Raw genomic sequence first — 16,583 nt, 5'->3', positions numbered from 1 at the left:
ACTTCATGGGACGACATTATCATTATTTGCTACTAGGAAAAGCACAGCACAAAGGGCTCAGCTGCGAGAGAGACTTCAGGGCTTGCGATATTATTGAATAAACATAAGCGGGGGGGAGGCACCAGAAGACCCTGTAGCCCAGTGGTCCCCAACCTTTCTGTTGCTGTAGCATATTTACGTTCCCAGAAGAGCGTGGCGGGCACCGGATGACCAGCCACCGAAATGCCGCTGAGAAGCAGCGTCGTCGAGCAGCACTGCCATCGAAATGCTGCAGAGAAGCGGTGGCATTTCAGCGGCAACACTTCTTGGCATTGCTGCTTCCGGGCGGCATTTCGGCAGCTGCTTGTCCGGCAGCCGCGCTCCTCGGCGGCAGGCTGTCCGGCGGAAGCGCTCCCTTGTCAGTAGGCGGGCGCACATAAATGTCCCGGCGGGTGCCATAGGACCCATGGGCACCGCGCTGGAGACCGCTGCTGTAGCTGGCTGCAGCCGCAAATTCTGGCTAGGACACTGGTACCCATTTCACCTGGAAATGAGAGCCAGAGAGGAAAAAAGGCAAAGCAGCTTAACATTCCAAACAGCATCTCTCAAGCCTCTGTCCCAGCATATTCTGCAAGGTAGGGTTGTGAGAGTAGGGCCTCAGGCTACCCATTTGGGACTACGGACTCATTAGGCAGACGACAATAAGTGATTCTATGCATGGACAAGCTTCTCCGGGAAGGACAAGCTGCCTAGGAGATGGCTTGCAGCGCAAACATGCCACAGGGTGTCTGGATTTGCCTATTCTGATCTCTTACAGATGTGGTACTCCCGTCTCCGAGACCCACCCACTACAGAGAATCTCTCAGACCCAGACTTAAGCAATGGCCTGATTGTCTTCTTAGCACTTTATACAGGGTATGCCTCCAGAGAGCCTTGGGATCACAGACTTCCTGATACCAAGCTCTAGCAAACTTCATTTTAACTCTCCTAATTAGAACTTCTCACAATGCCAAATCTGCAGCTGTAATCAGAGAGAGTAAAAATATGCAAGTGAGTACATCTATATCTGCTTCATTCCTTTCTGACTGATCAGACACAGAACTAAGGGCTCTTCTCATGCGTTTCCGGAACCCAGAGCTGTCATTAGCAGGTGTTCCAAACAACCACCATGGGTGATGGACTCCAATCAGCAATCAGAATCTTCAGAGAGTAATTCCACGCTGTTCTATTCGGACTCAAGAGAATCAGCAGTTTATCAAACTGTCAAGAAGTTGCCCCCCCGAACTGCCTTGCTTCCAGCCCGGGTCTGCAGTCGGGCGGCTGGGCTGAGAGCACTATCCCGTTCTGCTCAAGCCAGGGCTTGGGACAGGTGGGGCACGGTAGGGTGAGCAGGCAATACTTTGTAGAGTTTCAACAAAACACTCAGATCTGTTCTCCGCTTACTCTGAGAAATAATGACGAGTGAATTTGGATGAGCATGGGCATTGTGCAGTGCTGTACAGGGCTCGGGTTGTCCTCTGGTCACAATTTACAATCCCTAATTGTGGAGATAACAACCAAAGCCTGGGGCAGCTAGGAAAGAATCCCTTAAACCCTCCTGCTCTTTCTCCCCTCCCCCCTTCAGTGACAGAGAAACCAAGCCGACAGGATTGTTCACACCTGGTGACTGAGGCAATGAGAACTTCTTCCACCTTTCCTATGATTAGGATCAAAGACAGAAGGCATTTTGACATTTTGGACTGAATTCTAAAATCTTTTTTTGACAATTTGGAGTTTGAATTTTACTTTAACAAGTAGACAGAAGGGTTGGGAGGCTGCTCTTCCCCAACATTCCCAACCCTTTGACTTGGGTTGCTCACTCCGGTTGCCTTGGGAGTCTATTTGGTCTTCAGTGCTTTTTCAGTTTCATCACTATGCAAACCAAATTTGCCTCCCGAGGACGTTGGCTGAATATGGGTCAGGACATATCACAATATTGTAAAAGTAGGGACAAGATGTGTCCAAAAAAAGGGTTTGACTTGAATTTTTGAATAAATGAAGTATTTTACAAGTGGTTTTGCACTCTAAATTCATTCGGTCCCAACGCCTCCTAAGGGGCAAACATACAGAACATGGTTGCTGGTCCTATGTTAAGGCATTTTTGTATTACAACATTAAATGCAAAAATCTACTTTACTGCAAGGGTAATGTGGTGGAGCAGGCTGGCACAGGAAGTGTGAAGGCCCCAGGGTTAGATTTCTGAAACAGTTAAATGGATAATATATGTTACCTGTATTAAAATTCCTTAATGAGTCCCAAGGGGAGAAAGCAAAGCAGAATCCAACTGCAGCATGTTCATTGCAGGGTTGGTTTATCCCTTCTTCCTTGAATGCAGAGAGATGCAGGGATGTTTTACTTAGGGGAAAATGTGTTGGTGGAGTTTTATTTAGACTTGGGGGAGAAGCTACAGTATTTGTTACCCACAGAGAGACACCATTCTGAGTCAGGTGGAGGAGAATGTGTGACCCAAGGACCTCTTGATGCCAGCTGGCAGAGGATGAAAAGATGCATAAGGATTGCAGGGCCCCCTGGCTCTGATATTTACATTCTAGTTCACCAAAGAGCATCATGTAAGGTTTCCACTGAAACCCTGGTCATCACAATCTATGTGAAACCTACATGGGGATAATATGTAAGGAGGAGTATGTGTGTGCATGCCCACGTGCTCTGAAGTCCTTGCAGTTAAAGGCAGGTCACCCAGAGGTGACATGCCTTAAGACAAGTTCTACAAGACAGGAGATAGAAGTCACTTATCTTCCTGGCTGACCATTGTATACTGTTATGCAGTAATTACAGCCGCGGCAGTCCCAGGATATTCGAGAGACAAGGTGGGCGAGATAATATCTGTTATTGGACCAACTTCTGTTCGTGGGAGAGACAGGCTGCCTAGACACACGGAGCTCTTCTTCACATCTGGGAATGGTTCTCAGAGTGTCACAGCTACATACAAGGTTGAACAGATAGTTTAGCATAAGTAGTTAGCACACGTTCTAAGTGACCATCCAAGATGAAGGGGCCCATTAACACCCGTGTAGTCATCGAATTTAAAAAAAAAAGGGGGGGGGGGGCTTAGTGGGTTACAGATGGTTGTAATAAGCCATAAATCCAGTGTCTGTTCAGACCATGATTTTTAGTGTCCAGCAAATTTCTGAATTTAAGCTCCCAGGCTCATCTTTTGAAAGTGCTGTGCAGGTTCCCTCTGAGGATGAGGACTGGCAGGTCAGATACAGAAAGGTCACTTTGTGAAACGTTCACCCACCGGAGATAGGGTGCTTTTGTCTTTTATCATTTTCCTGTGTAAGTTCATTTGAGAGCATAGTGATTGTCTGGTTTCACCCACAGAGTTATTGGGGCATTTAATGCACTGGATGAGGTACCCCCCCATTGTGCTAGGCATGTGTAGGACCATGGATCTTGAAAGGTGCGTCATGGGGAGTGCTGATCATTGTAGCAGTGGAGATCATAGAATCATAGAAGATCAGGGTTGGAAGGGACCTCAGGAGGTCATCTAGTCCAACCCCCTGCTCAAAGCAGGACCAATCCCCAATCAAATCATCGGGGATATGTCTGCAGGTTTTGCATCTGTTGTTCTGGCAGGATCTGGTGGCGCTTTGGTTATGGACTGTGACAGAGTACTCGATCTGATGCACTCAGTGCTCTCCCAGATGACAAAGAAACATCTGGGACAGCCAGAATCAGAGTCATCCGAGAAGCTACAGACACCATTCCAAAACCGAAATACTGTCACGATGCCCTTGCCTAGCAAGATGAGACATTTCAAATTCTGCAAAAGATGCCTGAGGCCATATAGTGCCATGATGATATTAAACAAACATTTACAAGGTATTTTTGGGGCAAGAGCAAAAGTGGACTGTGAAGCTTATTTTGAGAACTGGGCAGAAGAGGGAATAAGATCTAATAAATAACGGTCTGCATTCAAAGCTATTCAATCACTTTGATCCAAAACTGGACTTCGCATGGGGTTTATGCCCAATAAATAAGGCTAATGGGTAAAACATCCTCATCCCAAGAAAAAGGTCTGAAAAGAGAGAAAATATTATGAGACTGCACTTAAGCATCCTGAAGCAACTCCATGCCCAGATCTGGAAGCATTAGTAGGAGATGCAATCCCATACCCTGAAACCTGTATAGATGTACCCATGTTGGAAGAGATTTGGTCCCTGATATAGACACTGCGTAGCGGGAGTGCTGCAAGACCCGATGGCATAACACCCACACTTCTCAGGTGGGCCACAGGGCCCATCAGCTCAACTCTTCCTCTGGGCTTGGACTACTGGGAGCTCAGAGCAGGCAGGACCATGCCCTTGGCAAGAAGCCCATTCTAACACGGGAGCTTGTGATAGTTCATGAGCAGGTTGGTCCAGCTCTGAATTTAGTGTAGCTCAGAAGCTTGTTCTAGATTTTGAAGCTTAGTCCAGTCCCAAGACCCATTTTGGTTCAGAAGCTTAGTCTGGGCTAAGGAAACGTGCACAACATTTCCCTAAGTAGACAAATTCCCACTTCTCTGGTCTGCACCCTGGGATAAAAACACTGATCTTAAAAGCAACAAGTATTTGTCTAGACATCAGCACTTGACTGAGAGACCTCAAAAAAATACCTGGGGGCAACAAGGCGTGGTGACAGTGATTCGGCTGGCAGGCATCTTCCCTCTGAGCCAGCACCAACCTAATGAGCAGAGCCGTGGTATCCGCAGAGCGGGTGGTGGGGCCCGTGCTGGAATCTCAGTGTAAGGAGTTGGATGGGTCCCCACCTACCTGCTTGCGGTAACAGACTTTTCATGGAAAAAACATTGACCGAAAAACAAGCTGTAACAAGCCAGCGGCTGTCACATGGTGCAGTGCACTGGTATTAAGCCATCTCCATGCTTCCCTTCTAGGGGCTGCACTTCAGGGACAGTACATTAGCTTGGCTGTCTTAGGCAAGAGCTTGAACATCTGTAGGGATCACAGAGAAACAAGGTGATGCATAAACAACATTGCTTTGTTTCAGTAGGGAAGAAGCAGGCAAAGAGTAAGGGGAAGCCAGAGAGTTCCTTTTAAATGGTAGAGTTTTACAGCCTTCTATCCCATACCCTTCCCACTATTATCCCAGCTACCTGTCCAGTGATACCGTAGAGCAGATATGCTAATTAACAGAGTTGAAGGAATTTGGTTTTCATCAGATTAAAAACTCCTCAAACAAGCATAAGGGGGAGGCCACAAAACCTCCACAGAACCTCTACAAAGGAGAAAATCCAAAAAAAGCAAATGAGGTTTCTCCAAATAATTACCTTTGGAGAGTACCTCAAACCTGCCCTGCCCTTCCTCCACATGACTCCTGCAAAGAAGCATAACAAATGGGAAACCAAGTAGGAGCTGGGATGGACAACTGGTGTCCAGGCTTTGGGCTCTGTCCTTGTGACACAAAATGCTGTCAGATGGCAGTTTAGAACACCCCTCTCTCTGTAAACCTAGTTCATCTATTCACCAAGGCCTCCCCAAGATCTCCAGTACCCTTTCTAGCTGTCCCCAAATGCCCCACTTGCCCTGGATAAAATGGCATTATCTCATGAATCAGGGAATGCATCTCCCGTTGCCACATGAGATACCTTCCTCCCTACATTTCACAGGAAAGCCAAATCTGAATAACTGTTGCTAACCTAGTCTGAATTGGAACTTGGTTTGTGATTTACAGGTTAAAAAGTTTCTCTGTCTGCATACTGTCTCAAGATCAGAAATACTCTGCCCTTTTCATCTGTAAATCTCAAAGCACTGAAGAAAAAGGAGTATTATCGTTCCCATGTTACAGAGATAGGAAGGGATCTGCCCAAGCTAACGGAGCAAGTCAGTGGCTGACCCTAGAATGGAACCCCAGTCTCCTGGCTGCTAGCCCCATGCTTTTCCTCTAGACCACACTGCCTCAACTAGAATTGAAATATTTCATATCCTATTCATCTCCTGAACCAGCACGTCCACCTCATTCCACTTAGCGTCGAAACAAGTATTTATGATACTAATGGCACTTTCTGGGTAATACTGACCGAGGACATGAGAGCACAAGCAGTGGGGAGAGACAGAAGCTGTGTGTCAGATCTCTCCGTGTTCGTCAGTGTGAGAAACTCCAACACAAACCGCCCCCCCCAAAGAACCCTCCCCCTTATAAACCAATGCTGCATAAGAGGGGTCTGGGCTTAAGACATCCTGAAATACTGGAAACGGTTTTAAAATTCCAAGCAGTCTCTCACTTCACCCTCACCAGAAAGCACCGGACACATGGCAGGGGAGGTCTCACAGGCTCGTTATGCTGCTGACTAACGAGGTCTCAGGATCACATTTTCCAGCTCCGCCACTTGCTGCTGAAGTGGCTCTTGGGCAACCCAAGTGGCCAACAACGTGATTTAAAAGGGAAACGGCAAAGAGGCAGCATGAGGAGGATTGTGCGCGAGAAGCTTCGTGCACTCTCTCACCCAGGCAGCATCTGGAGAGGATTTTCTCCAGCAGACAGGGAAGAACTCGATTACATCCAGTTAACTGTGCTCTAAACTGATTATGCATGTGCCAGGCTAATGGATTACATTAGCAAGAGGAAAAATAACATCCAATCAATCTCAATTTACTGCAGACCACACCAAGGGCTGAGAGAAGAGAAGAGAAACTGGTCCATGAACTGCCCCCACTCCCACTTCACCCGTCAGCTATCGAAGCTCCATGGCACTAAAACCACACGAAAGAGTGGAAACTCTGAGCTGAGGACCTCAGTGAGCAACTCTGTCTATCTACAGCCAAGTTCTTCCATGACAACGAACACCGAATCCGTCAATGTGCTGGGCTAAGACTCTCTGGGAATCTCTCCTTTCATTGGATAGCACAATGGTAACTAAGTAAGAAGAGCAACATGACTTATATGGATTTACAATGAAAGTGGTTGGGGTACCCATGCAATGAATTCCATACAAGCATTTCATGGAATGTGTGACTACACTAGCAGACATTTATACCCATGCTAAACTGGTAGATGCTCGTGCTCAGTATTTTGATACCAAGGTAGTTCCTGCTCTCTCTAGCTTGGATGTTTCACTGGAACTCTCATCTCAAAGACAAACGAGATTTTAAAATCATGACTAAGTGCTCAGGGCTGAAACTACCGAGTGTCCCTGAGAATGAATGAATTCCTTCGCCTGTCTGGGGAAGGCATTTCACAAGCCTCCAATATATTGCTTTAGAAAACCGGTCCCCGCACCATGTATCATTTTCCTGTTTCGGCAGGAAACAAGGAGGGAAGGAGAAAGCCAGTGCCCTCAATCTGCTTTCTCACCAGGGAGCACAACAGAGCCAGAGGGTTTGAACCAAGAATTTTTGCAGCCTGTCACCACTGTCTTGTCCCCAGACAACAAAAAAATCAAATCTAAAGACTATTATAAGTTGAAATCATGATGCTTGCTTGGTACATGAGTTTTAATTCTGAAGACAGACTGCTCTATTCAGATGTCCTCTCCTAGCCCCTGTGAGAGCTCTCCTGCTCCCACTTTCATCCCAAATTTCCTCTCGTACATATCCCAGTTTCTTTGACTTTACTAAAATAGGATACTTTGAAAGCAGAGAAATAAGAGTGAACTTAGTCATCTTCAGAGCGAAGCTGTGCCATGCCTCACTAGTTCCAGTGACACCAATAGTGATGTTCAGAGAAGCCCGGTCACATCCGCTGGGCCTCCAGCACTAGGAGCTTCCTCAGGTTTAACAGTATTTCCCTCTTAATACTAGCTGAGTCTCCAGCTGTTCTAGCCTAGGCTAAACTGTTCTGCCCTCCTATCACTTTCCCCTCTCCTCCTGAAATTGCTGGCGCAATTCATTTCCTGGAACAACTCCCTATGTTAAAAACCACACATTTCCTCCTTAGTGTGGGGGACTGACACAGGGAGAGATGCAAAGTTTTGAACTCACCTGATACGGGAGAGTTACACAGACAGCAAAGAGGCACGGCAGGGTTAGGAAATGAGAGAAATGGGGTACAAAACAAGACCGCCTAGTCTAATCCAAAATTGTAGATCCCTTTAGGGCTACAGGGAGAGGGAAGGAAAGGAGAAAAGACAGACTATACAAAATTGAGCAAAATGGGAAGACAGTGAGAGACAGAGCATGTGTAAGTGAGTAGAAGGTATGCGAAGTGAGGCTGCTTAGATTTATGGCGATTTGTACCTGATTGTTCATACTAAAGCCATTATGGGATGATTAGAGAAAAAGGTGAAGCTTTAAGTCCAGTGAAAATCAATAAAAACGTCTGGAGCAATTCTGCTGCGCGAGTGAAAGGACTATTTACTGTATCCGGAGCTCCCCTTGGGTTATAGCCTACAGGGTTCGGGGGGGTGGGGGGGCAGAGAAATGGGGCAGGAGAGGAAAAGATGGGTACAGAAGGGACAAAATTGGAGGCAAGAGGAAAAAAAAGACAAAAACCAAGACAGAGTCATGGAGCAACGTGTAACGTGGAAGGCGAGTGGTAAGGAAAGGCTGTGACATATCGTCCGAGGGAAGCTGTCAGTTTGACCATGCCTTCAGTCAGCTACATATACACAGCAATAGAATTTGTTCTCGCTCCTTTCCAGCAGGCTCAAGCAGCCGTTCAACAACACGTCCCCGGCACTCCCATACACAGCACAAAAGAAACAGGGCACTGCCCACTTCTTTGACACTGCCCACATACATTCTCCATGCTCGCATGAGCACACTACCTGGAGTTCCTGCTTGGATGGGACTAGCTTTCTGAAAGTTTTTGGCAAGGATGAGCAACCTGACATAAGGCAAACCCTAGCTAGCAGAATCTCTTCCGAGATTAGCAGTGAGAAACAGCTTGTTGGAATGCAATTTTCAGACAGGACCGATGATTTTGGATGTGCAATGTGACACATCTTAAAGGGATCTAATTTTCAGAGGACAGGTGCTCAGCCCCTCTAAGGCACCTCAAGTTGGGCCCCAACAGCCACTATCGCTTTTGAAAAGCTTGGCCTAAGGCTTTCGGAGCCCAAAAGAGTTGCTAGCAAAGTGCAAGCTGAGCAGGCGTGTGATCCCAGTGAGTCTGGGGCCAAGCCCTGCGGCGGTGCTAGACTGAATGGGTTTAAAATCCCACTCTCACGGTAGCTCAGAACTGACAGTTGGGTCCCCCACAAGGAAGACAAAAGAGCAATCAAGCCTCACCTTGTACAGCTTCAGGCTGGCCTCGTGCCTGGAGTTGACTGTGTGCAGACGCAGCTTCTCCAGACTGTTGGTGTAGTAGTCACAGGCATTGCACTTCAGATGCACGGGGTTCCCGATGGCCACACATTTCAGCCTCCACTCGTTGGCCTTGCCACCCTCCTTGATGTGCGCTACGAGCTGGTACTTCTGCACGTGCTTATCCGTTTTGCAGTGGAGCTGGAAGTTTGCCTTGAGCTGCGTGTTGTAACGGCACAGCTTGCACTGGTACGAGTCCCCCATCACGGCCTTCCACTCGTCCTCCGGGAGGCTGCGCTCCACGCTCATGTGCAGCCCCAGCATGTCCAGGTTGTCTGTAGTGAACTTGTTGCACACAGCACACTGGAAGAGCTTCAGTGATGGGTCGTTTGTTTGTGTGAAACTCTCACCCAGGTTCATTAACTCCTCGGACACCAGCTGCCCGCCCCCCAGCCGCATGTCCAGGGGGATCTCTCCACCCACTGCAGAAAGGAGAGAGAAAAATACAAGTCAGAAAAGCTGGATCCTGTACCTCCCATGACAGAAGCAGAGCAGAACATTCACTCCCCTGGCATGCCCCCATAATATGCCCACCAGGTCCTGGGTCAGAAGCAAAACACAGCAGAATTTCTCACCCCTTGCCCATGCCTGTGCACTGCTGGTATGCCAGGCACAAAAGTGTCAGCTGTCTGGTTCTACAGCCATTGGGTCCGGAGGACAACAGTCCCTTCTTGCCCAGCCCAGGACCTGCTGACTACTGGGCCAGGAGCACAGCAGGTCCTCGCCAGCCAGAGAGAAAATAAATGTGAATCCCAACAGATTTTAGGAGGGGTAAAGTCTTCACTGTGCTGCTCTGTGAAAAACTATATGACACTCTCCCACTTGCTGGCTCTACCACCTATGTGGTTACCTCTGAGGAATTAAACCTTTCTCTTCAGGCAGGCAAGGACACAAGGAAGAGACAAGAAAGGTCACGCATAGGACATCCAAACCCAACCCCTGCTGAATAAGAGACTCTTTGGCCATGACGCACAGCAGTGTGATTAGGAAGTTATGTTGCAGCAGCACCAACTAGACAGCTGCAGCTCCCTAAAAGTGCCATGCTCTCAGCAGTAAGCCTCAGCACTTGTCTGAAACAAACATTCAGAATGGTAGATACGCTCAAGGAAAGTCCTGGCTAGGGGGAGATCTTATGGCCGAGGAAAGGACAACAGCTAATAACTGGGGAAGTACAAGTATGCGTATGTGTGTCAGGGAAAAAGTCAGCAGGAAGCATGCTTTCTCTCTCGCTCTGTCATATCCCCGCTCTTCAAATTATCACTGACCCAGCTAAACCAAGAGCTGACCTCCATTCACTTATAGTAAATTAATACAGCAACCTCTTATTTATATGGTTAGAAAGGCTTGAGGATGTGGAAGGAGGGAAGACTCCTCTCCATTACCCGGGATCTCATGCCGAAGCAAACAGCCCAACCACCAGCCTCCATGGGGGAGCTCTGCTTATCTTTCCTCCCCCCACACTTCAGCTAGTTTTGGTTTGATTTTTTTCCCCTTCAACAATTAAGCCTGACTGCATCCCAGCTCGGTTTAAGGGGTTATTTAAGCCTTCAAGTCTATAGCTAATCAAAAAAGGGAGATTTTATTCCTTAATGGTTTTCCTTTCTATGCTTTCAGTCATTTGCTGAGGAACAGCCAGGATCGGGAGCTGTCTGAATTTGCTGAGCAGGTGTGCGACCTGAGCAGAATCCAGAAATCTGCACAAACCTTTTCTAAGGCAAGTGCTTCTGGATGGTTGAGGTTAGCCTCCAGTGCAGTGTGTGTGTTGCCTCTCTTCCCTGCAGAGATGCACGGCCATGATGATGGTTACGTCTCTAGTCAGGGAAGAGCAATGAAGCCTTTACTTCAGTCTGGTTGCAAGGCACAGGTAACTGGAGCAGGAGTCCCATGCCCATGAGCACACACAGAGATAGGAGAAAAGGCTAAACAGGGAAAAGTCCAGCTTGCTTGCACACGCACTCCTTTCCACGTGCCAGGGCTCGCATGGATTAGGGGCCTTTCCTCTGTCTAGGTGCCTTTTTCATCCCCACCACTGTACTGTCTGATCATCTACTCCCTCTCCTGCCAGGGCAGTATTGTGCACCCAAGGACACTTGCTAGTGCACAGTCCACTCATTTTTAGTGCCCCAAACAACAAGGCTTTCTCTACTTCCCTTGGGAGACTTTTCCACAGCCTACCTCCGCCGTCCCCAGTCAGGCCATTTTTCCTGACATGCAACCTAGCCCCTCTCTTCTGAGCTAGTCCATCCCAACCGCATCCACAATGAGGAATGCTGAATGGAAATGGAGTCCCCAGAATAGCTCATGTTCTACTCAAACCTACAAGCCACAGGCAGGTCTGGGATTCAATGGCAAAAAAGGGCAAAGCACCTCCTACCTGCCAAAACAATGAATATGTTTATATGCAGCAAATAAAAAAGGGACAGATGACTAAGGAAGTGAGGGGGAAGGGCTTAAAAGGCATCCATGCAGAACAAAGCCACTCTAATAGACCCAAAGTAAAAGATTTATCCTAACAGCTAGAATTGTGTCCAGGGCTTATTGGCAAGGGCAGGGACTCTGCCCCACAACTCCTAGCTCAAGATTTGTAGCCATGATTCCTAATGCCATAAAGCACACAAGTCACAAATCGCTTTCCGAACGAGCTTAGACACATTCAAGATGCTTTTATTCAGCTGGAGTCACTCAAGAGTAAGACACCAGTACGTTACTCCACTTCCTCTCAGGAGCATTTCCCTACAGCTTAAGGTAGGCAGCGCTGGGGACTTTGACAGGGGTATGTCTCAGGAAACCCTAAACATGTTGGCTCCCCATAAAGTTGACAATGTCAACAAGCTACATTATGAAAGAGTAGAAATTCTTTCTACTGGCAACCCAGAATGGTTAAAAAAAAGTCACAGCAAAGACAAAACCATTGCCACCTTCCTCAAGGAGGCAAGTTGGGACAACAGATATGTGGAAGAAAATTGTAGTTACTTTTGTTTGTAGTGCCTTCCATTCCTCAGTTTTCCTTTTCAATGTTCTGTGTTCTTTCCCCCTCTCAAACAAACAGATCTTTCAAAAATTTAAGATCATCAAGCCCCCCTGTGCGGCAACGAGTTATGTTGCTACAGGAGTATAGGAAAAAGATGCTGGAGTCTTGGGCACCCAAAACATAGTGCCTTAGGAGTCACGGTCTTAGACCAAGCTAGCCTGTTCAGTCTCAATGGATGAATAAGATTACAAATGACGGAGTTCAGGAAAAAGAGGTCAGGTCAGAGGAATGTAGGTGCTCTCCTTGTATATGTAATTTCTGAAAGCAGTGTCAAATAATTGTGGTTATAGTGAACTGGGGTACAGAGAAAGGTTTATTTCAGCTGGTAGATGCTACAGACCCTTGCCAGAGCTGATCTGGTAGAGTTCTATTATGCTTCACTGTTTCATATTGGATTGGCAATAGGAAGCTCAAATACACACAGATGTATGCACACCGTGTGGACTACAGCAAGGATTCGGGTAGGTGAAGATACAGTTGTGTCCTTTAACTGACTATAGCAGCATATCAGACTTCCAAGAATAGATTTAGCCCATCATTCCAAATTCTAACTTCATTCTTAGATAGTAAATTCCTTGGGGCAGGGACTGTGTCTTTATTGACGTCTTCTACAGCACCAATTGTGATGTCAACATGCATGCATGTATAATAAAGTCTTGTTTTCAGGTAATAAAGTACTGTTAATATGCCTGTTCAGAGAACATGCTGTGTGGACGACAAACCCCCTTCAAAATAAAGAGATCACCTCCCTTCCCTACACCAGCCAACCTTTGTCCAACCCTTCCTATCCTAACAACTCTCGGTGGTCAAGCTTTGAGTTTGAGATCTCAAACCAGCATCCACTGCAACCGTCCCTACTCCCCTTCACCAAGCAAATATCACTCACTCTATAAGCACCTATCACAACTGTCAATCACGTTTATCCTGACCTACCAATTATCAATACATTTCACTTCTCCAGATCCATATCCCCATAACCAACATCTATCCTCACTAATACAATGTAACTGCCAAGCACCTGACCTCCCGCTTTCTCATTAAACACCCTCCTTCAACAGTATGCTTCACACTCTCCAAACTCAGGAGGGAATATAAGGTACCCTTGTTGCGGGTACTGGAGAACCCTTAACAATCCAATCAGCGATGTTCACCCATTGCATCCTCTCTCAGTGGCTTCACTATTCAATTCATCCACAGAGTTTCCTGAAGTTCACAAGAAATACATAGGAACACAGGAGAGTGCCAAGAATTTCTGAAGATGAGAAAAAATTAGGGTGAGAACGGAGAAGAGTCTCTATCCCTTTTGTGATTCACCGAACTATGTATGTATTGCATGGAGTGCTACAGATATTTCAGAATAGGATTGGGGAAAACAGACTGGGATGGACAGCACCTCATCCACCCACAGGGCCTTACGGCAAAAAGAAAATCCCTCTCCCCCCCGCACAGAAATGACAGCAGCAAAAACAGGGAAACACTTCAACCTCACCTAGAGATGGAGCCATAGTTGCCATAGGGTTGGTGGGATCAAGCTGGTATCCACCCATCACGAACTGGGCGTCGGAGGAAGTGCTGTCCATCTTCAGGCTGGGTAGACTCATGTTTTGTGCCAGGTAGTACTGGTACAGCTCGGCCTCGGCTGGGGAGGGCAGGCTGCCAAGGCCCAAATGCCGGCTGTGCTGGATTTGGGTCATATTCTGCTGAAGCAGCATCATATTGTGCATATGCTTCTCACTGGTCATGTGAATGCGAAGGTTCCTAGCTACGTTGGTTTCGTAGTCACACACCTCACACCGCCAGGTGGGTTTGGTTTTTGGTTTGGTGGGTGAGGGGGCCCCACAGGTGCTACCAATGTTTGCTGCTGCAGCTGCTGCCGCGGCCGCAGCTGCCGCCGCTGCCCCAGCCGTGTGACTGAAGACTTGCTCTCCCCCTCCATTCTGCAGGGTTTGCATGTTGTTGAGATGCTTGTCGGACTGCATATGAATACTGAGGTTGCCTTTGGTAGTAGTGGAGTAGTTACAGACCTCACAACGAAAAGGCTTGTAACCACAAGTGTAGCTCTCGCCCCGTGCCAACCGGGGGTGTGGCTGCCCACTCTTGCAGTACACACATGAGCCACCTGGCTCGGGGTGCTTCTCCTTCATGTGTGCCTCAAGTGTCTGCTGGTATTTATAGTGCCAATTGCACTTGGGACACTTGAGTGTCTTACACGAGTTGCGAGAATGCATCATGGTCATGTGGCCACCTAGTGATCGTGAGGAGCCCAGGACCGTGTCACACTTTGGGCACTCCACACCACTCCCCGAGGGGCACTCCCCACCCCCAAGCTCACAGAGGGGACCAGCGTGCTGGTGATGGGAGATGTAGCTCCCATCCTCGCCCTCTGCACTCTCATTTGGTTCTGGTGCTGTGGCATTGTCTTTATTGGCACTTTCATCAATGAAGTCCAACCTCCTGCTGCCCTCTGCCACGCTGGCTCCACCGCCCTCATTGTTAAAGCTTAAACGACTCCTCCTGTTTGCACCATCAAAGACAAAGGAAGAAGCAGAATTAGAAATAGAAGAAGCTGTGCCCCTTGACAGGGTCTGGAGCACGTTAGGCATTAAGGGAGAGTTAGAAATGCTTTGGTTTGAGAGAGCAGGGTCCTTTTTGCTGCTGCTACCTGCCACAGCCCCAGACTCTTCATGGGGCCTATCTTCCAATTCATCCTCCAACTCGCTTGGAAACAGTCCTTTGCAACCCTCATCGTCGTCGTCGTCGTCGTCTTCCTCCTCCTCCTCCTCTTCCTCCTCCTCCTCCACATCTTCCTCTTCTTCATCCTCCTCCACATCCTCAGCTGGTTCTGCTTTTTCCGAGAGGCTATCCTGGTCACCCATTTCTTGCTTCTCGCTGTCTGCTGCCCCAGGGTCTTTTCCCTCTGAGGATTTGGTAGGACTGGAAGCCAGCGGGCCCAGGGGAACTGAGGTAATTGGGGTTTTCAGAGCCGAGCTGGTCAGCCCACCAAGGTTCAAGAGGGCACCAGGCGCCAAGATGCCTGATGGTGGCTGCTCTGCTCCACTGGCAGTGCCAGCCTGGAGAGCCTCTTCCCCTTCCATTCGAATGCCACTGAATTTACCATAAAAGCTGTGTCCAGGGCCTATGAGGTTAGCTGCGGAAACTAAAGGGTGTTGAAAGTTTTTGTTTTTTGGTTCCAGAAAACTTACAAGGGGTTCCTTGTCTTTGCCTATCCCTTGGATGATAGCGGAGATGTTCTTATTGCTAAGAATTTTCCGCTCCTCCTCACTCAGAGTCATTCGATGGTCATGCACTGCATGGGTCACAAATGAGCGGACATACCCAAAGGAGAGCTTGCACAAGAAACACATCAGTATGGGCTTCCTCTTCCCATAGAGCACAAAGCCATCAAATTTGGACAGGTCCACATTGTTGGGAACATCTTTGGATACACAGGAGCTTTTGGCAGAACCGTCGCTGTTCAGGTAATCCTTGTTGCTTTTGTGTCGCACATCAAAAACGCGGAAGCTGTGCAAGACGGGGCTGATGCCCGTCAGGGCTGAGGTATTCGGGAAGGACTGGTCTGAGCCCTCAAACCATTTCCCGAAGGATGAGGCTATGTGGAAAGTATTAATGATCTGTGGATACACGGGTGCAGCAGAGGAGGGTTCTCCTGGTTTGCCCCCAGCATTGGGTAGAGAGTTCACAACGAATGAAGGGAGAGCCCCACTGCCACTGGCTCCCCCACTTTGGATCAACTGGCTGACGCTTTCAACAATATACGCGGAGCCATCTGGCTGGTAGACTATTTCTCCAGCAAGGTTCTCCACATCACTCTCCTCGTCCCCCTCCTCACTGGTATCACTCCCACTTTCCTCCCGCAGTGGAAGAGGTGGGCGGGCACTGGGGCAATGGTGCTCCATATAGGTCTGTAAACTGGCAAAGGAGGCCAAGCATTCGTTGCAGCTGACCTCTTTGCTAGTGGACTCAGTGTTGGGGCCAGCTGAGTTGATGCTGTCTGGAATGCACTCATTAAAGGGGACCCTCAGGCTGTCTAGGGCCCCGTGGTTTTCGGTTGTGGACTGCTCCATGCTACTGGGTTTGTCAGGGAGGTGGGTGCTGTTGAGTTCAGTCCATTGCTGGTGCTGAGGGATGCCACACCCATTGTCCTTCCCAGAGATGACAGGCGAGTCACAGCCTTCCATGGTAAGGCCTGCATGGAGCTTTCATTGCACCCACTACGGCTTGGACCTAAAGGCAAAAAGAGAGGGGGGAGA

General features: G+C 48.2%; 1 protein-coding gene across 5 annotated transcripts in view; it reads right to left on the bottom strand.

The window, feature by feature from the left end:
- The window catches only part of ZFHX3 (zinc finger homeobox 3), a 285,820-nt gene that overhangs the window by 177,792 nt on the left and 91,445 nt on the right, over positions 1-16,583 (bottom strand). For 4 of the 5 annotated variants that reach the window (XM_043526091.1, XM_043526090.1, XM_043526089.1 and 1 more), the window contains exons 2-3: positions 13,802-16,557; positions 9,207-9,703 (exon numbers count right to left, since the gene is read on the bottom strand). In XM_043526091.1, the coding sequence (XP_043382026.1) occupies positions 9,207-9,703; positions 13,802-16,511 (3,207 nt within the window). In that variant the 5' untranslated portion in view covers positions 16,512-16,557. The remainder of the gene's footprint in view (positions 1-9,206; positions 9,704-13,801; positions 16,558-16,583) is intronic. The other variant, XM_043526092.1, reaches the window with a different exon arrangement.

Source organism: Chelonia mydas, chromosome 12 (assembly GCF_015237465.2).
Source record: "Chelonia mydas isolate rCheMyd1 chromosome 12, rCheMyd1.pri.v2, whole genome shotgun sequence".
Taxonomy (NCBI): Eukaryota; Metazoa; Chordata; order Testudines; family Cheloniidae; genus Chelonia; species Chelonia mydas.
Note: the sequence above shows the minus strand (reverse complement) of the source record. Positions and strands in the feature narration are given on the sequence as shown.